At 42.5% G+C, this 24,027-nt stretch overlaps 1 protein-coding gene across 1 annotated transcript in view; it reads right to left on the reverse strand.

The window, feature by feature from the left end:
- GMPR (guanosine monophosphate reductase) overlaps positions 1–24,027 on the reverse strand; it is a 491,435-nt gene that overhangs the window by 25,860 nt on the left and 441,548 nt on the right. Inside the window, exon 8 of the mRNA XM_086965158.1 lies at positions 4,780–4,939. Coding sequence (XP_086821284.1) covers positions 4,780–4,939 — 160 coding nt within the window. The remainder of the gene's footprint in view (positions 1–4,779; positions 4,940–24,027) is intronic.

The following is a 24,027-nucleotide window of genomic DNA, read 5'->3' on the forward strand; positions in this document are numbered from 1 at the left end:
GTGGTTGATTGGTAGTTCCCCCTTTGGTGTTCCCGTCCTACCGCTATACCCTGTATCTGGGCTATCATTACCCTTTCCTTTAAATCTTTCTTCTTTTTCTCGGACGCCCTATCATTCTCATTCTTTTGGTGCTCGTAATACTGAGCCATCTGAAGGATAGCTGCGGGTTTGGAGGCCCCCCAACTACTCTCACTCGTCTGCAGTTTTTGGGAGACTTCTTGTGTTAGTCCCTTTACATAATTTTGCACAAACAGGTGCTGTCCGGTTGCGGTGGTCATGTCTTGGCCACCGTAGTCGGAGAACACTGTCTCGAATCGGGAGAAGTATTCTGACACATCTTCCTGGGGTTTCTGTCGACAGGCCGTGACTATCGACCAGTCTACTTTTCTTTCCGGGACCAGTGTTTTTAACTTCTGAACCAGTTTGTCGGGGAGTTCCAGTATGTCTTTCACTGGTTTACTCCCCGGCTCTCGCTGTCTATCTAGTTTACCGAGTTGGTCCCAGGTATGTCCAAACAGATCCGTGTGGTCAGCCTTCCGGATTTGCTTCCACACATCAGCTGGCAGGCATAACCCAAAGAACAAGTCAATGTCCGCTAAAGTCATTATTGTCGAACCCAAGGCTGTGCCTAATTCGGTATAAAATGCCGTCGGGTTCTTTCTTAAATCGGGCAGGGTTTGTTTGAAGGTTAGGATATCCTGTCGGTCCCATGGTTGGTAAACCCAATTGTACACAACCCTCCCTTTTGCATTTTCATTATTAATATCATCGCTCATTCCCTGGCCCCGTGGCGGGATCCAGTAAGGAGCCGCTTCTCTGATAGGCATCATAGTATTGGCTACTTCTGCCGAGGTTGTTTCAGGGACCGCAACCTTGGCTTCTGGTTTCTGTTCCGCGAGGTGGCGGAAGACCTCAAGCATTTGCATGAAGAGCTCCGTCGCCTCACGTTCGGTCCCATCTCCAACATCAATCTTCCTATACAGTGTTGTTAGTTTAGCGGGACCCTTACTCTGATACCTATCTTCATATGCGTTCAGGGTGTGGTAGCTGAATCGCAAGATGAAATGCCGTCTGTGGCTGTCGGCATGTGAATTATATATGCTCATTGTGTATTCTTCGCTCTCCCTTCGTTCTACCAATGTCTTTGCTATTTTGTTGATCCCATCCCGCTCATCTTTGCTTAACCTACTTAGCCTGGCTGATGATTGTTTGCTAGCCTCGGGGTCATCTGACGAAGTTATTAATGTGGCTGGTGCGGAGGCCGTGAGGGCCGGTGCACTAGCACTAGGGTCACTTTCACTCACACTCGGGGCTTGCAGGTTTGGTTGGCTGGGAGCATATGGAGGGGGCATGTAGATGATTGGGGGACCTAGTAGTAACTCATCGTTTGCCCGTTGTTTGGAGGGCAGTTCAGGGTAGAGCGCAGAGGGGGTCCTAACAGGACATTGGCCTGTTGACCCTGATTCTTTGTTTTGTGTAGCTTCTTTTCTTTCTTTTATTTCCTCTTCTAGTTGCTTTGCGGCCAGGTGGGCTGCCTTTCGTAATTCTTTCCCTATTTTTGCTTCTTCTCTTTTCTTTCGTTGTTCCGTTTCTTTGTGCCACATGCCGATACTGTCGAGCATATTCTAATGTTTTTATTTTATTATCATTAAAGGAACCTATCAGTGGCCACTGACTTTCAGGGTTCTTTTTCGTATATTTATGCCATAGTTTAGTGTAAGCTATAGCGACTAGTCCATACTTAGTGAACATGTCCTTATTAGGGGTGCCCTCCAGTGGAGCTGGATGGTTCATCTCTAATAAGCGGTCCGGGCTAAACAGGCTACCAACCAGTGGGGAGAAGATAGGCATGACGGATTACAACGGGGACAAAAGTCTGCACTACCTATCTTATCACGGCGGGCAAAGACTAGACAGAATATTTCTATTCTCCGTTGTTTGCCGGCGGTGAATACCTCAAACGAACCAATACCGAACAATCGGTCAATCAAAACAATTCAGTGGGGAGAATAAGTGGGCACGAAAAGTTATCGTTACCTACTCTTTCTCTCCCTGCAAAGAGAGACCTTGTTCTTCCCTGTTTGCAGAAAAAGAATCTCCAGACAATAATCCACGAACGACAGTTCGGGAAACAGTGGGGGAGGAAGATAGGCACGACGGATTACAACGGGGACAAAAGTCTGCGTTACCTATCCTTCACTGTTTGCAAAGAGAGAGCCTGTTGTTTTTCTCCGTTTGCAGACAGCGAATCTCCAGAGGTTTCAACAAAGCGTAATACTAGTATTATCCAAACAAAACAATTTTTTCTCAGTTCGTCGTGTTTACACGACCTTACCCGGACCGCATGGACGGTTTCCTGTCCTCTGGATCCAGCGCCCGATCGTCCTCTCTCCTTCGTGATGTTCGCGGCACTCCTGATGGTTCCCAGTCAGGACCGTAGATCACTCGAGAGAGGTCTGTTCAGAACTAGTGAAGGTCGGATGATCGGCTGTCAGACGAGGGTCTATCGGACACGAGCTCTTCCCGATCGTTGCAGTCGTTCACTCTGTCATCGGGACCTCTCCCACTGGATCCACGTGTCGCTGATGGGCCCACGCTTTGGGACGCCAATTGTGGAAAAAGGTAGGGCTAGGACCTTTCTCAAGATTTGCCCGGCGCTAACCGCCCTTGTACCATTCAAGTTTACCAAGCAATGAGGCAGGCGCCGGAGACCAGAAGGCAGGAAACAGAAGTTTATTCCGACGGAGCAGAACACATCAGATCAGACAACAAGGTATCGTCTCGAGGTGCTCTAACAGCCTCTCGGAGGCCTGGCCTCTTATACACTGGTTTATGGCATGTGACCTTTCTTTATTACAATCAGAACTTTGTAAAGCAAGGAAAAAGACATCCCCGTAATCCTCGTGTCAATCCCACCCCCATATACCTTCACAATGGAGGTCCTCAACCTGCTGATAAGAGGAGGGGGTCATCACGCAGCTGAGTGTTCCGTCGAGTCTTAGGATGTGTGCGCCTGATCATATCACAGGGGGTGGGGAGGCCTGGATCAATAGAGGGTCCTTTGAAGGAGAGCGACCTCATACAATAAGGGGCAGTAAATGATATCTCCCGGCTTAGGCAATGGCCTCGGACCTGTGTGGACAGTCGGACACGGGGTGAGGGGCCATCAATGGAGTGGTATTCATGCTGCGTGGACAATCCAGTGCAGAGGGGAGGTTTATCAACAGAGGGGCATTCATGGGAGGAGAGGAGGTGTTGGTCAGGCGCTGGCGTGACTCCCAAGGACAGGGTCATGCAGAAGGGTCATGCTCATAAGGAGGAGGGAGGGGGAGCCAGGGTGCGCGGAGGATGCTTGCTGGGTCAGAGGGACGCGCTGGCGATCGATCGTGGACAGGGAGACCATGATATCTAAAATGGCTGCCGTGCACGTAGTACATAGGTGACAAGCTGGCGCAGATGATGTTCAGATCGCAAACTAAAATTCCACATGTTTGGAAAACCTTTGACTTTATTATCTATTTCCTTCTAATTCCAGCCCATATGTTGCCAAACAATACAAAATTGTATGTAAACTTTTAGAAATGGGAACAAAATAAAGATTGAACAATCATTGATGAAACCATTTCTTTTTGCACATGAATCTTCCCAGCCTCTTCATCTCATTGTAGAAAGGAGAAGATAAGGATGTCTTATGGGATACTAGGGTAATACTGCTTAATATCAAAATAAGATATATACCCCATGTGCGTTAATTTGTACCTTTAAATAATGGACAGTAACAATCATAAATAAATCCCCATGCAAAACTATCAATTTCACTCTAACACTGAAGGGCACTGAGGATTTTCATCATTCACTCGGTGAAATCTCATTATGTTCTCTTTAATTCTCTTCTCCAGTTTTGCTCCTCCTTACCTCTTTCTATCTGTAAACTTCTACAGCTAGACAATGACCTTGGGCCCTACTGATTAAGAGAAATGGGATAGGGCATAATGCAGGAGAAGGACAGAGTGAATGAGAACGGAATGCCAAGAGAGGTGAGGAAGAGATAGAAGAATGTTAGAGGCACAGAATGAAAGAGTGGTTAGGTAACGAGTGGTGAGGCAGTACGAATGGTAAAGCAAGAAAGGTCAAGGGTGGGAAGAGATAAGTAGTAGAAAGAAAAGAGCTGAAGTAGAGAGACAGGTGAGATATAGAGATATTGGGGTACGTAGAAACAGAGGGAAAAAGAATAAGGAGAGAGACATATGAGAAGATAAATGTGTTAGAGAATGAGAGGTGGATGGACGGACAGAGCAGTGATACAGAGGTAGCTGTAGAAAGGAGTTGGTAAAGACATGAGGCAGAGATAGACGAGGCATAGAAAAATATAGAAGTAGATAGACAGAGGTGATGTAAGGCAATGCATGGTAGAAAGCAAGGGCAGTGGGAAAATCAAGGTAGACAGAGGAAGGTGGGGTGAACTCTAAGTTAGAGGGAGGAAGACAGATAAGTAGAAAGGGAGAGGTAAAGAAAGGTTAGATCAGGTAGGTAGGCAGAGATGATAGAGCAAGAGCTAGGTAAGGAGACAAAGAGATATATAGAAAGGTAAAGAGTGTTGAGTTTTGGATAGGTTGAGATACACAGGATGGGAGCTAAAGCTCGCAGAGTGAGGTTGAGATGCAGAAACAGACTGAGGTGAGACAAAGACAGACAATCACTTTACGAGGGGGCGCTTCAAAGGTGGGGCCCCTGGGCAATCACTAAAGTCATACTTTAAAACATATTTACTGAGTTTACCTGTATTCTGCTACTTTTCCTGCATGCTTTTTCATTGCAGTATCAGAGCTCATCCCATAGAATAGCATCACCTTTTTGCCATTTTTTTCAATCAACTCCCCGGTACATTGGTCGTGGCCAGCAAACATTCCACCAAGCATGACGAAATCTGCACCAGCTCCTGCATAAATAAAAGTATTAAAAGGTTAAATCGAGGCTCTGCCAAATTTTCATTTCCTTACACATTTTCTGCAACTCATGCAGTCTTGAACGTAGGGGTGAACAAAGATACAGACATTTATCCACCTCAGACTCAGTAATTTCTTTTGGGAGAAAGAAATCAGATTTCTTGAGCTTGATGAAACTTGCAAAGTTTTTTTAAAGTTGTTGAAGTCAAATTCCAATAAAAGTGGCCTTTAAGTTTAGTGATTTATTTTCTTGCAAAAACCTTTTTGTGAAAAAATTCCTTCACAAAAACCTTGAGGGAGTAGTTATTCCAGTATCTCAATCATCGGGTATAATCATTAAATAACCCCGCCACTGGTTCTATGGACATTTGCTCATTGACAAGAAGAAGTAAGGAGCAATCATCTACATAAAAATAAATAATTAAAGACTTTCAAATCAGTCAACAAAGAAAATGAGCGTGAATGAAAGGGTTTGATTTTCAAATCTTTTAGTCTTATATCTAATTATTCATCAAGTATTAGTCTTTAGATTAAAACTTAATATAATCCATCAATCGATATTTGATTATAAAATTGAACAAAATATTTGTTAGAATCACAGTTAATATAGTAATAATAAAGCAAGCGTTTTCCAGAAAGGTAATTCCCTATTTTAGATAAGCTCCAATAATGAGAGAAAAAGGTGTCAGTTCAGATACCCATAAAGAACACTGATAAATGAATAGGGGTGCAAGCATAAAGCCTCCGCATAACAAGCTGGAAACTATTCTCAGCTCAAAGATCCCAGTAGACAATTCAGTAAAATCTAAGTAAGGCAATCTCTCTTGAAGAAAGTCATCAGAAACTCAAAAGTGTGTATCCCATCACAGAGTTAGATAGGGAATCATGGAATCTTGCAATCTAGCTGCTAGTCTAGGGATAAGCACTACTATAAACATACACATTCTAAGTTTCAACATTTTCTTTCTTCTTCTTCATCCTCCAATAGAATTTCAGTAAACTCCAGGGAATAAACAAACTCCCCATGTTCACAGGTTGGTACAATAGGTTTTCAGACATTAGACCTAGAAATGTTAAAGCTGTAATGTTTTGCGGTCCACACAGTTCTTCCCATGTATCATCCTTCCGGTCTCCTCTTCTTTCAGTGAGAACTCACTATCAGTTGTTTAATACATAACAAACACCTATTCAATAGCTAACAGAAGACTTCTGGAAAAGTACAGCATTTGAAATTAAACTAGAAAATAATTTGAAAATAACTATTCAATGTGGAAAAACAGGCCTTGCTTCTTGAATGCATTGTTTTTCAGGTAAGATGGCATTGACAGGCTAATTTAAATCAGCACTTTTATTCATTTGTGGGTATATAAACATTTACGTATGATTACCCACTACAAATTTAGCATTTAGCATAGTTTCATTTAAACGAAAGCTTTACACATTATTAGTTAAAGCATTTTGTGTGCACATTAAATTTGCGTCAACACCTTTATATGTACAATTTCATGCAACAGTGAAGTTGTGACTGTTTGTAAATTCAACAAACTTTAAAAAGCCTCAGTACTTTACCCAACTTTGTTTCGAAGTACTTTTGTACTGAAAGGGTCTAGAAAACATTAGCCCAACAATGGCCTCTGTTTTTCAACTACATGAATAATAAAGGAGTTAAAATGGTTTTGTGGTTCATTAGTGAACGATAGTGTTGTTTGTTTTGTTACAATGTGCTTGTCAATACTAGTTCGCCAAAGAAGCAATTTCTTATTAGATTTGCAGGCAGCTGATTTGAAGTGACAAGGGTCGAACCAAACTCCTATTCCATGTTCCAAGGGAAAATAGACTAATTCATTCAAGAACGGTTCTGGGGAAAATCATACTAAGTTATTGCCAGGGCATCTCCCATGAAGGATGGCATATTGACCAAAGAATTCATTGTAAGCTCTGGAGATAGAGTCCCTTGGCCGGTGTGCCCATCCATTTATCGCTTTGAATTGACTTTTGATACCATTTAAAACTTTTAAGCTCATGCCATCTCAAACCAGTTTTTTTTAATTAATGAAAAATTCTAATATATCCCACAACTTCATCCAACCATGTGACGTGAAACGCAATTCCGGGAAGTCAATGCATTTGCGACCAAATAAGAAAAAAATACAACTGGGGAAATTATAGATTAGTTTCTCAATTCTAGATATTACACTGATGGTTGTGAATCTGACAGAGACATCAAACACAGAAAGGGTCTGTCAAGTGAATATTACAGTAATTAAGTAAAGCAACTAGACAGTACAAAGCAATGAGTTCTTGGGCTATCAAGTTTGCGTCTTAGTGATGCAGGGTTGGGATAAGAGAACTGAATTGCATTTTTCACTAAATAGCCCCTTTAATGCTTGGGGCTGTGAAAACAATCAGAATTTGCTGTTCCTCACTGCATTTCTGACTGCCAGATTAGTTACTGAGGGCCTAAGAAACTCATAGGCACCAGGGCAGTCCTTGTACAAATTATTTCCTGTCGCCTCTTGTCATTGTCAGGCAAGATTTTATGCTTTGATTTTGATACAGTAGCAAAGTCAGAGTCAAGACTTATTTCTGGACGACAACACAGGCTTAGCTACAGGAGAGAAGTAAGTATAGCTCAATAAATAATGTTGCTGTCCAGCAAGTATTATACCTTTCAAGAATATTTAGTTAAATAGTATAGTGTCAAGCAACGGCTTCCATAGGTAAGTGTATTATTACAACTTTGGGGAGATTTCCAGTTGAATCATCTAATTAACGGGAGAATGCACGGAGGCACAGGCGTATCCTTGTATGCAGTAAGATTGGAGTGATGTAGGCACTGCATACCTCCCCAGTGGCGTAACAAGACCCTTGGCCTCCCCGTAGCTGTCCCTGCGTTTGTTAAGAGCAGGGGGAGGCTGTCGCCCCCAAGACTCGTGTCAGATAGTGTGCATCCTTTCCAGAGTGTACTTCAGCACTCTTTCCAGAGCTGGGCACAAGATGCGAGGCAATGGGTAGAGAACTCATCTTTTTATTCAGGAAAGAGAACATAGCCATGCCCTTGGGTATTTTCATGTCTCGCCAACAGGGAGGTTTAGATGTACAGACAGCTTTAGCTGTCTGCTGTCGAGCGACCTTTTGTGCACAATACCATGCAGTGGCCATTGCTTATGATTTATCAGCCTGCAGAGGTATGGGTGCTTGGCCTGGAGGTTTGGCCAGAGGCCATGCATAGTAAGAGTTGGATGTTCATAGAGTATTCGGTGCGGGGTCTGGAGTCAGTGTTTGTGAATCCAACCTAAGATCTGTGAATGCTGCAAAAATATGAAAATGTGTTCTTTGTGTACCGCCGCTGTGCATGGCAATGCTTGGCCAACAGCTACCAGTGAGGGCTGGCCGCATGTGGCAGGGTGGAAGAAGGGTCCGGCCCTGTGGCCACACCGATTCTGTGCATCGAAGGACGTGCTGTGTGGGTGTTAGTCACCTGTGATGAGTGGAGTGCTGAGGGTGACCAGAGCCCAGTCATGTATAGCATAATTTGTAATTACTTAATTGTATTTCAAGCTAATATTTTAATTTAAAATACTTAATATAATTTTTAAACACTATTTTATTAAAGATTGTGGGTTTTTGGAAATGGCCCTTTCGGCAGGGTCACTTCAAACTTTTTGCTTTCCATCTTCCCTTTTTGCTAAAGTGTTTTTTGTTGGCTTTAGGACTCAGGGCACTTTACCACTGCTAACTAGTGCTAAAGTGCATGTATTCTCTGGGCCCGATTCACATAACTAACTTAAGACAAAATCCTAAACTTACTACCATTCTGAATACCATTTTGGTATTCAGAGAAAGGCACTTACTCATTTTGGTATTCCCGGAAGATAGGACTCCTAAATGCCTTCTGTGAATACCGAAAGTCTTAAAGTTAGGATTTTTCTCAGTTTAGGAGTCCTAATGTTAGGAGTTCTAACTTTACGACTCTGAAGTCTCCTCCACTTCAAAGGCACAACTGGGTATAAGCACAGTGGTAGAAAACCCCTTAGGCAACTAAAGGTCAGTGGCAATTAACAGACCATATAAATTACAGACATGATGTAAGGAACTCAGTGTAAACAACAGTGCATTTAAACATTCATTTATTTTATACAAAATAGTTAAAAACATTTTCTAGTATGTGTCATGTACCTTATTTTTAATTTCACATTTAGGAATTTCTTTGGCTTTCTTGAGGAAGGCGTAGTGTATGCCGAAACGCGCGTTGAAGATCCATCAACTAGTCACTTAAATCATCAGTGTTTACATTCTCTTTGATTCAAATAACACATTTTCGTATGAATTTTTGTCTTCATTATTTTGTGTTCATGTTTGTCCATTGCACTGTGTACCCTTGTGAATTATGTGAGGATATTGTAATGTATATGTAATCAGTTGTTTGATGACACACTAGAATCTTTTTAAAACTAATTTGTATTAAATAAATTAATTTTTAAATGCACTGTTATTTACACTGAGTTCCTATCACCATGCCTGTAATTTATATGGTCTGTTAATTGCCACTGACCTTTAGTTGCCTTGGGGTTTTTTCTACCATTGTTTATTTGCCCTGCCCTAGGATTCTACAATTGTTTCAGGGGGTCCTTGTTATTTAACTCTGACAACTGGGTATAAGCATTGGACTTCAGACACCACCAACTCAGTACACTTCTGGACCTGTTGATACTCTGCCAGGAAGAGGGACTTCTGTGCTGCTGAAAGCACTGTCACTCTACTGGACCCCTGCTTTGCTGTGCAGACTTGCTGCCTGCTGCCCTATTGTCTGGAAGTGAGAAGGACTGGACATGTATCTCTTCAACCCAGAACCAGAGTGCCTCCAAGGGCTTGTTGGCTTGTCTTCAGTTTGAAGTCTCAGGGACATCAATGACTATCAACCCATCTACCTACAGCACCAGGAGCCTGCCATCTGAGAGTCTTGCCTCCTTTGATACTTGCATCTCGACCTCGATGCAGCTGTGAACCAAGGTACTGTTTCAGCTGGCCAAGGCTGGTCCCTGTATCTGCTTCGCGCTCCATCGCAGTCGGCCTGAGCGTTTGAATTTGAACTGGTCTAGAGCGACCGGATAGCTCCAGTTGGCACTTTATGCTTTTAAGCACTACATTTCAGTTTATTCTTTAAAAGTTCATAACTCCGGTTATACTTATTAGATGTTTGTTGTTGTGCTCTTGTTTTGTTCATTAAATTAAGCTATAGCTTTTCTGACCAAGTGTGGTATTTTTTTCTGTGGTGTTTGCTCTGGTTTGCTGTTAGGAGTGTTGCTCAAATACTTTACACATTGCTTCTTACTTTATGCCTGCCTGCTCTGTGCCAAGCTACCAGATGGTGATCAGAGGTTAATTTAAAGTGTGTATCTGACTTACTCTGACTAGGATTGTGGTTGTTGCCTGGACAGGGTGCAAATCTCTGCCAACCAGAAACCCCATTTCTAACATGGGCATAGTGTGGGTTTGGTTAGACATTTTGTATTAAAAAAAATATTTTTCAATCACATACAAATTTAAATATGGTATTTTAAAATGAACAATAATGCTCTCTGTATAAATATTTTATGTTACAGGGATTTTTTCAGTTTGTGTTTGTTGTAGGTTTGAATTTGAGGTATTCTGCCTACTTAAAAATGTTTTATTTTTCTAAACATTAAGTTAAATGTGAGAATATTAAAAACAAAGAAATGTTTTACATGTTTTTTTTATAATACTTCTAAAATGGTAAATGGGCAACACACAAGCAATGTACACTTTCCTCAATGTTTGTTACAATGGAGTTAGAATAATAACGTTGACCCCTCCAATGTATTGACTTTCCCCAGAGTTTGTTGGGTTGGAGTTAGAATAGTAAATTTGCCCCACTCCCATAAGTATGCATTTACCCCAGAAAATGTTTGGTCTGGAGTTAGAACAGTAAATACTGCCATTCCCCAGGCAGTGTATATATTTTCCACAATGTTTGTTGGACTGGAGTTAGAACAGAAAACATGTTTTGTGCTGGAAATATACCTGAAAGTTACACAACGCAGTGCTTTAAACAGCTTGGCATAATGTCGAGTCCAAGGGACACTTCATTGGTGGTACATGGGAGTTCTCATACAACCACCCGAGGTTTGTGGCACAAAACGCTATCAACTAACAATAGTTGACATGACTTTATGCCAAAAAACAGTGGCACTTTGAGGCAGACACTAAAAAAGATAAATGTTTTACTTTTCTGACTTTGCCTATGTGCTGGACTGTACAGCACATATCCGAAGTAATAACGTTTTAAAGTTTGTTTAGGTATGTTACTTTGTACTGGAAAGGTACCCTTTCAGTATAAAATCTATGCTTGATATGATGTAGTCGCCTTTATACTAGGGGTGTATGTGGCTCTAGGTAGCCTGTGTGGCACCGCTGGGGAGGGGGAGGGACCCTGTCATTTCTTAGTAGATATAAGGCTGCCCTTGCTCTCTCCCTCTCATTGTATGCAGCAAAGCTACTGTGGGGTTCCCTATGTGAATTATTTGTAAATCTGCCACAATATTTAACTGTGCCTCACTCAATGTATGCTTTTCTCCAAATACTGTTGGTCTGGAGTTAGACTAGTAGCTTGTACCTCATCACCCCCCAATGTATAAAAGTTACACAATGGTTTATAGACATGAGTTATAACACCACATCCGGCTCCTATAAATACACTTTCCCCAACTTTGTTGGATTAGATCTAGCACAACCCCCCCCCCCCCCCACCATGTTGACACTTTCTTCAATGTTTGTCAGACTGGAATTAGAATTGTATTTGTTTGTCCTCTAATATATGTGCTTTCCTCAATGTTTATTGGAGCAGATTTTGAATAGTAAATCTGACTCACCATCCCCCAACGTATGCACTTTCTCAAATGTTTGTCAGACTGAAGTAAGAATAGTACATCTGATCCGTCCCCCAATGTAAACACTTTCCCCCACCTTTTCTTGGATTGAAGTTGGAATAGTAAATCCTATCCCTTCCACGTGTACACTCTATGCCCAACGTTTGTTAGATTGCAATTACAATAAAAAACCTGACCCCCTCCATTTTTTTTTGAAAACATATTTTATTAGGTTTTTTATCATTATACATTCCAGAGTACAATCCACAACTTGTATTCGTCAAATATGTCTCCGTATTATCTCCCAACTAATCCCAAAGCCTCCCCCCCTGGCTGTTGGTGTGGGCACATTCCAGATGTATATATTACTGCATTTTAGTAGTCATACAGGTAACGTTCAAAATACAATACACATATTAAGCATCACATGTGCTGTTCACATATATTAATCCTCATCAGTCCCCTGCGAATCCCGCAAGGCCTGCACTAACGCCTCCCATGCCCTAGCCATTTCCAAAGCTTTCTCATTATTAGTTTGTTTGGCCTGTCGCAATCTAATGAAGCTTTCACTGCTTGCCTATTTACATAGTTCAGTTCTCCACCTCTAGCTCGACGGCCCCTCTCTTGATTTCCAGTGCCAGGTGATTTCCCGCTTAGCTAATATTAACCCCAGGTCAATGAATTTGCCAGTCAATTTGGTTTTGGTTGTGTGTGGGAACCAGTGTAGCAGGCATACTGCCAAATCATAATCTAATTGTCTGTCAGTTACGTCGTTGAGGAGTTCCCCAACCTCAGTCCAGTATTGCCCCAACAATGGGCAGTTCCAGAGCATGTGCTCCAGTTCCACACCCGGTTCCAAGCCTCTAGGGCAAGCCGCATCCTGTATCCGGAAGTATTTCCGAATCTTCCCTTGGGTCAAGTAATCTCTGTGCAATATAAAAATTTGCACCTGCTGTAAACGTGCATTCCTACTCCCCTTCCATGTTCTCGCAAGAATGCGGCCCAGGTTGTATCTGGTATTGATCTGCCTATTTGCGCCTCCCATTTTAATTTCAAGCCTTCCAGCGGTCGCAAACCCTCATGCAACAGCCGAGAGTGAAGACAAGTGATCGCCTTAAATGTTCCTGCCGCCATTGCAACGTATTGACAAGTCATGGTAGTCACTGGTTCCACCTGTCCCCCCTTCCAGTGCCTCCGAATTGCTGCCGTTACCGCTACATGAATTAGGAAGCCACCATCTGGTAGGCCATTCCTCTCCTGCACCGCCTGGAAGGGCAGCAGCCTTCCGTCCTCGTATAAATCTCCCACCATTTGAAGTCCCAGCTGTTCCCATTCCATAAGGGAGGACCAGTCCCCACCGTGTGGCAATGCTGTCAACATTCCCAATGGTATTTCTGGCGCATATGGATGCGCCACCCCCGCTCTACGCTGACTCCTGTTCCTTGTGACCCCTACATGTTCACACATTCCCCAATGTTTTTGAGACTGGAGATTGAATAGTAAATGTTAACCCCAACAGTCCCAATGTCTGCACGTTTCCTGTTTGTTAAATAGGAATTAGATAGTAAATCTGACCCCCCTCTATTGCTTGCAGTTCTCCCTGTTAGTTGAACTGGAGTTAAAATCAAATATCTGACTGCATCCATGCATGGATATTCCCTAACATTTGTTAGATTGAATTAGTAAATCAGATCCCCACACACACACACTGTATGTTTATCCCTAACACTTGTAGGATTGTAGTTACTGTGGTGTATTGAATTGTTTCTTATTTTTTATGCTTTTAATTGGAGTTAGTTATTATTTTTATTTAATTTGTTACATATTTTGAAGGTATTTTATTTGAAAGTTTATGTGTCTTTGAGTTTTGTAATCATATTTTGTTGTACAAATGTTGTATATGTCTTTTGTTACGTGTTTTAGTATTTGATTAATATGAATTATGGTAATACATTTAAATTTTTTTTTTTACAGCATCACGCAAGGGTGGCCATAGCATCAGGAAGCGTGAGCTAATGTGTGTGGTAATGCATGCACATACTCCTTACTGCGCTTGATTTTTAGGCTTGCCAGTGCTCTTCAGCATTGCCAATAATCTTTTATTTTTATTTTTGTATTGGCAAAAAGCATGGTAAAGCCAAAAGGTGAGGCCTATAAGCTGTACCAATTCATGTGCAGGTGTTGATTCTTTCAGGTCACAGGTAGATTTGTAAGAATATGTTATTATTAGTAGGGGGAACACACAGAGCTTCTCTGTGCTATGTTGAAGAGTTAGTTGGTCTGAAACAACCTCACTTACAATAGCCTATGATTGGAGGTATGAAAGAAAGGAGCAGCTCAGTGACATGCAGGGAAATAAATAGAAACAGCTACCAGCAAGGTCTACAGCTGCCTCAATGGCAACCCACAGCTTTGGACAAGACACATGTACGGTGGCAAGAGGGCACCAACTCACATGTACACATGAACATGATATGAATGACCACTTTCACTTAGTCAGGAAATCCACCATGAAGGGCCAACAGGCAACTTCTCAATCCTGGAGTGCCTACTGAACAGCTACGGCCAGCTGCCCACCAAGACACAATTTTCTAATGGGGATGGCAGTCAACCATATTGAAGGAGGCTAACTTCGTGCTAGTCTCCATCGCCAGCAGAGTTTACCACTCAGATGTAATGTAAGGTACCTACCAAGAAACTAGTAACAGGAGTCCCCTGCACAGGAAAACAAACCTGGTCAATGAGAAATGGCAACATTAGGAGCAGGACACACAAATTTACTTTGCAAGGGACTTTCCATTCTAGCCTCAACTTCAGAAGTGCAGTGAAACAGGAGCTGCAAGAGTAGAAGGTACCCAGCAAATATCTATTACCTCAATACCCTACTGTTAGGGTGATTCACCAAGTACAGAAACATGGGACATACATTTGGGATTCAAAAGCGGCTTAACATTGAGTTTGGTATGGTATTGCTTTCACTTAAAGTTGAAGCAGACTGGCAAAGTTTAGCTTTGATAGACCGGGGTAGAATTTGTTAACGTTACTCCATCTCTCCAGCAGCCTGCCAATAAGTATGACCGCTGAGATTGCTGGTCTGCACCCTGAATATAGCAATTAGAATATCGATGGCACAGAATATTGAGGACAAAATATTGAATCCAAAATGTAGACAGCTAAGTATAGATTTTCTATACCTAACTCCACATATGTGTACCTATGCGATATATTACTGACTGGCAGTCGCCAGTAGGTAGTTATAGTTAGGACCTAGTTTCAATAGAAAGAGCGTTTTTTGATTTGCCAATAACTTTTGCACCTTTTGAAAAATCTTCGCAGAATTTTCAAAACGTATGGGTCAGTCACGTCAGCTGCTGTCTTGAAATTTTAGAGTGATTTGTCAAGCCGGGGCAGAGAAAAAGGGGGAGTCCCAAAACTCATTTTTCTCCATGTTAATTTCCAATAGGAAACGTGTGACGCAGCTACAGCCTGAACTGCTGAATGGATTTACACCAATTTGGCAGAAACGTAGCTCTTGGTCTCAAAAGCACTCTTTTTGTTAAATGCTGTAAATCGGCCGTGACCAAGGTATTAGAGATACCGGAAAGCGTGGGCTTTTGTTGGATGCTGTGTTTGGCAAGGAAAAGGAATTTTGGAAAATAAAATCTTTGTGATACAACTTCTGCTGGTGTGCGGCCCTGTTACTTCCGTTTGGGAGGTGTTGTGGACATTTGAATGTGGTGAGGTTCGACCGCGAGGGCAACGCACCCGTCTTTGTAGCACCTGGAGCTGAGGGAAAGGAACCGCCTTTGCTGGATATATATATATATATATATATATATATATATATATATATATATATATATATATATATATATATATATATATATATACAGAGAGAACTCCTTCCGAAAAAAGAGAACAGAGACCCAAGGGGAAACATTTGGAGGCTTTATTGTGGATAATGGCGGATGCATTTCTGGCTGTTGTTGTGCCTTCGTCAGCGCCCAAAGCCTCCACAGGTAAAGTGTTACTGTGCTCAAAGTCCCGCCTCTCTTTTGAACTCGATGTGACGAGTCCGCACCTCCCCCAGAAAGACTTGAGGCAGCACACCTGTGTAATTTCCTGTGCATCTTGGAAAACTACAGGTCCCAGAGTCCCTTGTGAGTGGACCATTGGGGTAAGTGCTGGGGGGATGGAGTAAAATTAAAGTCATGTGCGTGGGTGCGGGAGTGAAGCCGAGTGAGTCCACAAAACAAAAGAAAATGCGATGTTCTGTTTTTCATCTTGATTGTCCGCAAAAAAGCTTCCTCTGCTCCCCTGGTACGCCTCAGCCTCAGATTGCAGGTGTCCATAAGGCAGGGGCGACGAAGACAATGCTTGCAGCCCACAACGAGGTTGAGATAACCTCGCCACTGCCGGTTTTCTTCCTGTGCTCCATGGCGGGTTCCGGACCATCCAAATCACTCTGGTACAACGAAGAACTGTGATATATAAACCTACTGGTCGCCAGTAGGTAGTTATAGTTAGGACCTAGTTTCCATAGGAAGAGCATTTTTTATTCTGCTTATAACTTTGGCGTCCTTTGATGAATCTTCATGAAATTTTCAAAACTAATTCTTTGTTCCTATCAGCTCCTATATTGAAAGTTTGGGGGTGATTTGTTAAGGGGGTGGAGAAAACAGGGGGTTCAAAAAACGTGTTTTCTCCATGTTAATTTTCATATGAAACTTTAGACAAGGCTACAGGTCGAACGGGTGAATGGAATTACCCCAAATTTGACAGGAAGAAGGGTCTTGGTCTAGAAAGCACGTTTTTGTTTATTTGGTGTACATTCATTCAGTAGTTATGAAGAAATATCGAAATTTACAGATATCTGATATTTGGGAATTCGGCCATCTGATTGGCTGAGGCGTTACGAGTACGAGCTTGCTGCTAATTGGCTGTGAGCGGTGCGAGCGGTTGCAACTAGGAAGTGTTGCCCGCCATTTTGTGATTCTGATGAAGCGAGTAAGGGGAAAAAAGGGTGAAAAATGTTGAGGGTAGGAGCGCTGTGAGCTCTGTAGGGTGGTTAGGGGGTGCTATAGAGGGAGTGTGAACTTATTTTATTTATTTATAAAGTTTTATATAGCGCAGACATGACCCACGGGGGTATCAGAGCGCTTTACAGTACCTGATTATCACAATCGGGAATCGCATATATTACAATACAGATGAGGTAGACATTGCTGTTTGATTGAAAGCAGAGGCAAAGCGCAGACAAAACCCATGGGGTTGTCAGGGCGCTTTACAGGACAAAATTATCACAAGTTGTACGTACAATCGGGAATCTCATATAATACAATATAGGTGAGGTAGACATTGCTGTATGATTACAAGCAAAGGCAAGTAGGCTTCTAGGAGTTAAAGGTTTAGGATGACAATTTGTTCATGAGAAACATTTTCGCTTCCTTTTTGAAGGTGGTAAAGGAAGGGATTCTGCATAAGTCTGGGTGAATGTTGTTCCAGATCTTCGGTGCGATACCTGAGAAAGCTCTGCATCCAGTTCTCTTTTTGTGGAAGGATTGAGGTTTTAGTAGTAGTGCGCTTGCGCTTCGCAATTGTCTGCCACCTCCCGACCGTTCTAGCTTTTGTGCTAAATAGCTGGGAGTGTTGCTGTGTAAGGCTTTATGTGTCATGCAGGCGATCTTTAGTTGTATCCTTGACTCGTAAGGTAGCCAGTTCAAAGCCTTAAGGGCCGGGGTGATGTGGTTATTTCTTTTTATTCCGGAGACCAGCCTGGCCGTCGCATTGAGTGATGCCCTGAGCGGTGCTAGTTTGTATTTAGGAAGACCGCAAAGAGTGGTGCTTCCGTAGTCCAGTCTTGAACCGGTGTGAAAGTGCTGTTTTGCCCAGATTGAGATGGTGCTGAGTTGAGGTGCCGGTACACTCGGGGATGAAAACGTGCGTGTAAACCGTGAGCTGAGTGCTGTAAGCTGATGTGCTGAAGTATTTACCCCTACTGGTGTGAAAGTGCTGTTTTGCCAACGGCGAGATGGTGCTAATGTGAGGGGCCGGTAAACTCGGGGATGAAAGTGTGCACCTAAACCGTGAGCTGAGTGCTGTAAACTGATGTGTTTTGGGGGCTGTAGCATACTGGCCACTGTAGCATCGCTGTGCAGGTGGTGTTAGTATGCGTTTACACTATAGCGGAAGTAGAAAGCAAACTATTCACTGTCACCGCTTTGATGACACGGGGATGAAACCGTGAGCTTAACCTGTGAGGTAATTGTTGTAAAGTGATGTGCTGTGGGCGCTGCAGGATACTGGTGCAGTAGCATACCTGTGTAAGTAGTGTTAGTATGCATTTATACTATACAGGGAGTGGGAAGCAAACAATTTACCCCTACTGGTCTGAAGACTCAAATGTAGTGTTTTAGCAAGCAGGAATAAAGAAATAATCGTGAAGAATATAATGCAGAATGTTGCAATTCCACAGAAGACAAATGGTGAAATCAGGTGTGTGTAAGAAAGTGCCTGTGTGTAATAAAGCGATGGAGTTTGAAAGGTATATATAAAGTGTCTTTATTTAAGTGCCATAAATGGACCCACTGGTGCAATAGCTAAGGCATCCAGCTGAGGCAAACTGTAAGCTGTTTTGCTGGATTCAAACGTAAGCTCCTGTATCAGTGAATCCCGCATTACATGTTACAGTTCCGTGTGACATCAAAAATACCAATTAGAGTTGAATGACTCTAAATTCTATAAGGAAAATAAAGGTAGGATCCGATTACCACATGTATCCTCTAAGAAAACTAATAAAACATTCCTTGCAAAATGTAATCATCACACTTTTTAGGTACCCTGTTACTGCTTTTTTGTAACAGAAAATTTTCAACAGTAGAACAGTCAGGAATCTGTTGTACAATAGATTCTATCTGGTGCGTGTCAGAATTGGTAATAGTTCTACCCACATTGGAACTTTGAGGAGGCATACAAACATTGCGCTTCTGAGAATCACATTTGGTACCCTTCTGGTCAAACCATACATTATTGTCTTCAGCTCTTTCAAAAAAAAGTTCTTGTGCCGAGAGCAAAGGCATTGAGCTGAGGCAAACCCCAACAGCTTCTGCTGTATTGAAACCGAAGCTCCTGCATCAGTGAATTCCACATTACATGTTACAGTTCCATGTGACATGAATAATAGCTATTAGACATGAATGACTTAATTGTATAATGAAAATAAAGATAGGATACGATTACCACACTGTGCCAACCAGTTCCTAAACAATGAAGTTTTTTTTGTTCAAGATCGCCAGCTTGTGAGCACAGGCTGAAGAAGAGTAAATTTGTGTGAAAGGGCTTTGTGAATAACAGGCAGGCAGAGAGAGGCATATGCACAAAGAATAGACATGGTTTCAAAATGGATGTCGGGTTTAGGCTAATTTAGCGAGTAAATAGCTTGTTTGCATAGGCAATACATCACCGATCCCTGGTTAGAGTGGAGACGTAAGGGGCAATAACGAAAACAGAGTTCTAATGCGTGAGCATACTTAGAAAGTTATTATATGAAAATAATTCAATTTAAGTGTATTAAAAAATGTTAAAGGAAAAAGTCAAAACAGTTGGAAAAAATCAATCCAAGAATAACGTGAATTTATTACAAGTCTTGGAGATTGCAGTCCGGAAGTTCTTCAGCGGCTTGAGATGCATAATGCTCCAAGAGGTCATTGTTGCCATCGTGTGAGAAAAGCGAAGCGATCCAATTCATATCCTCAAAGGGACAGTAATGGTCCTCGAATGTTGGAGAAGCAATTTGAATTGGCAGGCAATCTGTGATGTTGTCAAAAGTCGCACGTTGCAGGAGATCTTTCGCGGCTGTGCAGAAATCCCATTCCGCCACAATACTTTTTGCGTTGCATTCGCCATTTCTCCACTGCCTGAACAATCAAGAAAATGGTTTTCAAGATACTCGATTACTTGCTGGATCTTGGGAGCGATTGTTGGGATGTTGGCAAGGCATAGATCCATTCGCCAGTCGAATGGGCAAGTTTTGCAATAAAAAGATGGTTGTACGCAAATTCCTTATGTGTACATAAATGTCATGTTGTAGCTGGCTCCGATAATAGAGAGAGGAAGGCAGCCGAAAAGTTGTTCCATTTTTTGACAGTATTGATGTAGCTTCGCGTAGAGGCATATTCTGTCGGACATTGTTGTTAGCACAGGGAGCACAGCCATTCTTTAGAAGCAAAAATAGTAGTAGGATGGTCGCAAAGAGAGCAAGAATTATGGGCACTGTTCCTGTTATTCCATAGATGATCGAATAAATGAAGTCTGGTATTATACCAAAAACGGTTTGAAAGAGTGTGAGAAGGTCGGGGGAGCCCGTGTTAAAAAAAAGTGTGCCAGACCTTGAGTGTGAGATGTGTTGAAAATTATGTAACAATTTACAAAGTGTAATGGGAGGTTCGTATTTAAAAAGGACTGTATTTTACTTGAAGTTCGTGTTATCTGCAGCCAATACATTTATTTTGCAAAAGTGAGGGACACTTCTGTTCTGAACAAAAGCTGTTTCAGTTTTGTTTGTTTAATGAAATCTGTTTTCAAAGTAGGTTTTGAAGGTCAAGTTTGGGAGTTGTTTTGTGTGGGTGGGAATAGACATTGCCACAGAAAGTTACTCAGTTTGTAACAGTAAGGACAAACGGTATGCCAGCTCATATTCTGTAGGAGTGCATGAATTGAGAAGCAGGTAAGTGCTGTTAGAAGGCTGTGTGAATGTTGGTCTGATTGTGGGAGTTGGTGTGGTTTTAAGAAAGCACGCAAGATTCGGGGCTGTAAACTTAGAAGAGTTGTGCAGTTTGACATTCTTGGATACTAATGAATAAGTGCTATTGTGGTCGCACTTTTCACCTGTGAGAAAAAGTTCTCTATCCTCTTTAAGACAGCGATATGTAAATGAGAGAAACCACTGCTCGTGAATAAATGCGTTACCTTATATAATGACATGCAACATGACAAACAACAGGTACACCTAGCAGGCACAACAACAGTATGTACTCTGGGAACCGTGGCTAGACATGTATACAAACCAAACATTCCATGGCACCTCTGCCACACAATGCAGAATGTGGGGAGAGATGGGAGCAAAGTATGTGCAAAGGTGGGAAGTGATTCTCTATTATAAAAGTATGCAATGCAAAGTGTTGAGGGGATGTGCCGGTTAGACTTGAGTATGCAGAGCACACACATGTACATGTGAGCGTACACTTATGGTCTATTGAGTGAAGTAGACAGTGGACGCAACCATGATAGTACAGTCAGTAGGGAAGATTGTGAAAACATAGTTCGTACGTGCCCCCTGCCTCCCCAATTCTTTAGTGTAGTGGGCTGGCTCGGCGTACGCAAGGCTAGCGTAGGGGTATGAATAAAAGGCAGGTTTGTGTGGGTGTGGTTTTGCTCAGAAATGGCGGACGTGTCTGCCAGGTCTGCGCCGCTTACACTGCCATGAGGTTGAACCCGTGAGCAAAGGTGGGTGCGTGAATGATCCTCTCAGCCTACTAGTATCCAGAAATCGGCATGGCCGCTATGACAAACATATGCCCCACAGTTCACCTTTCGCTACCGCATTATGTGAGAGCGGGCCCACCACGTACCGGCGGAAGCTCCTGGGCTGAGGTCTGCAAGGTTCCTGAGATCATCGCTGGTTACCGCGACACAGGCACACAGCGCCCAGCCTGAGGCCCAGCACCGTGGAGTGCTTTGTATACTACTAACATAGTAGTCCAACAGGTACCAACAGTGGAACGGTGTTTTGATACCATAGTGGACGATGCTAGAACCGTATCTGAGAGTGGAGATGAAGGTACTCCCTTCGACCAGGTGCAACCAACTCTAGGTCCCAACAGTGGAACAGTGTCTTGATCCCACGATGGACGGTGTTAGAACTGCATCTGAGAGTGGAGATGAAGGTACTCTCCTCGACCAGGTGCAACCAACTCTAGGTCCCAACAGTGGAATGGTGTCTTGATTCCACAATGGATGATGTTAGAACCGCATCTGAGAGTAGAGATGAAGGTACTCCCTTCAACCAGGTGCAACCAACCTTAGGTCCGAACAGTGGAAAGGTGTCTTGATCCCACAATGGACGATGTCCGATTTACCTCCTGCTTGCTTTTCACAGAACTCCCTCCGTTGAGGTGCATCACACTCTGTGCTTCGGTAGTTAACTGCTGCACATGATTATTGGGCTTTGCTGATGGCAGTCGCTGTACTACACCGCAGTACAGCAGGTCTGAACAGTGAAACGGGGTCTCGATTCTATGATTGAGGATGTCAGAAGTTAAAGTCTGTGACAATTTTTGTGTACCCCCTCTGACCAGGTGCAACCAATTGTAGGTCCCAACAGTGGAACGGTGTCCTGATCCCACAATGGACGATGTTAGAAATTCATCTGAGAGTGGAGATGAAGGTACTCCCTTCGACGAGGTGCAACCTACTCTAGGTCACAACAGTGGAACGGTGTCTTGATCCCACAATGAACGATATTCGATATTACCTGCTGCTTGGTTTTCATAGAACTCCCTCCTGTTGCACATGATTATTGTGCTTTGTTGACACCAGTCGGTGAGGTACACAGCGGTACAGCAGGTCCGAACAGTGAAACGGGGTCTTTATTCTATGATTGAGGATGTTAGAAGTTCAAGTCTGTGATTATTTCTGTGTACCCCATCCGATCTGGTGCAACTAACTCCATGCTTTCGAATTCAATGGTACATGGCTTATTATGTTGTTGTATTTTGTGAAGAGGAAGTGAGAAAAAGTATTCCTGCTTATCTGTGTGAGTACTGCCTTCAATTAACACTGCAGACAGCAGTGTTCACAATTAAGATCGAGTCGCTATTGTAGATGACGCTGTCCTGAAGGAAAAGACATTGGTCCAGTGCGCTCTGTTTGTGCCATGTATATGTATCCGAACAGTGAAACGGGGTCTTTATTCTATGATTGAGGATGTTAGAAGTTGAAGTCTGTGATTATTTCAGTGTACCCCATCCGATCTGGTGCAACCAACTCCATGCTTTCGAATTCAACGGTACGTGGCTGTGAGGCCTTAATGAATAGTGCCTCTGGCCTACACTGTGGTCAGCAGGCTCACAATTTAGATCGAGTGGTGATTGTTTAATTACAGAATACAGTAGTCAAGTAACTAGAACGTCTATTGAAATATACACAATATCCTTTTAGTATACTTGCTTGAAGACCTTTTATTAGATGACTTATAGGTTTACTACAATGACTAGATTCATCTTGCAAGTCCAAAGGAACACTGACTAGTCTACACTGTGGACAGCAGAAATCGATATTGGAATTGTTTTGATTTCTTTATTGTAGAGTTTTCTGTAATTTATGTTGTTGTATTTTGTGAAGCGGAAAGGAGAAAAAGTATTCATGCTTGTCTGTGTGAGTACTGCCTTCAATTAACACTGCAGACAGCAGTGTTCACAATTCAGATCGAGTCGCTATTGTAGATGACGCAGTCCTGAAGGAAAAGACATTGGTCCTGTGCGCTCTGTCTGTGCCATGTATATGTATCATTACAGGCTCCGCACATGCTTTTTGTTGCTGTGCTTATGACAAACTGGGGAGCTCAAGTCAAGTTCACGTTACGTAGCTGTGGGTCCTTGGTGACCGCTCTCTCTGGCCTACACTGTAGACAGAAGTGTTCACAATTCAGATTGAGTGGTGATTGTTTAATTACAGAATCCAGTTGTCAAGTAACTACAACATCTATTGAAATATACACATTATCCTTTTAGTATACTTGCTTGAAGACATTTTTTTAGATGACTTATAGGTTTAGTACAATGACCAAATGTATCTTGCAAGTGGAAAGGAACACTGAATAGTCTACATTGTGGACAGCAGAAATCGGAATTCGAATTGTTTTAATTTATTTATTGCAGAGTTTTCTGTAATTTATGTTGTTGTATTTTGTGAAGAGGAAGTGAGAAAAGGTATTCATGGATGTCTGTGTGAGTACTGCCTTCAGTTAACACTGCAGACAGCAGAGTTCATAAATCTGGTCGAGTCGGTATTGTAGATGAGGCAGTCCTGTAGGAAAAGACATTGCTCCAGTGCGCTTTGTCTGCACCATGGATACATATCATTATAGGCTCCGCACATGCTTTTTTTTTGGTTTGCGCATGAGAAACTGGGCA

Source organism: Lissotriton vulgaris, chromosome 4_1 (genome assembly GCF_964263255.1).
Source record: "Lissotriton vulgaris chromosome 4_1, aLisVul1.2, whole genome shotgun sequence".
NCBI lineage: Eukaryota > Metazoa > Chordata > Amphibia > Caudata > Salamandridae > Lissotriton > Lissotriton vulgaris.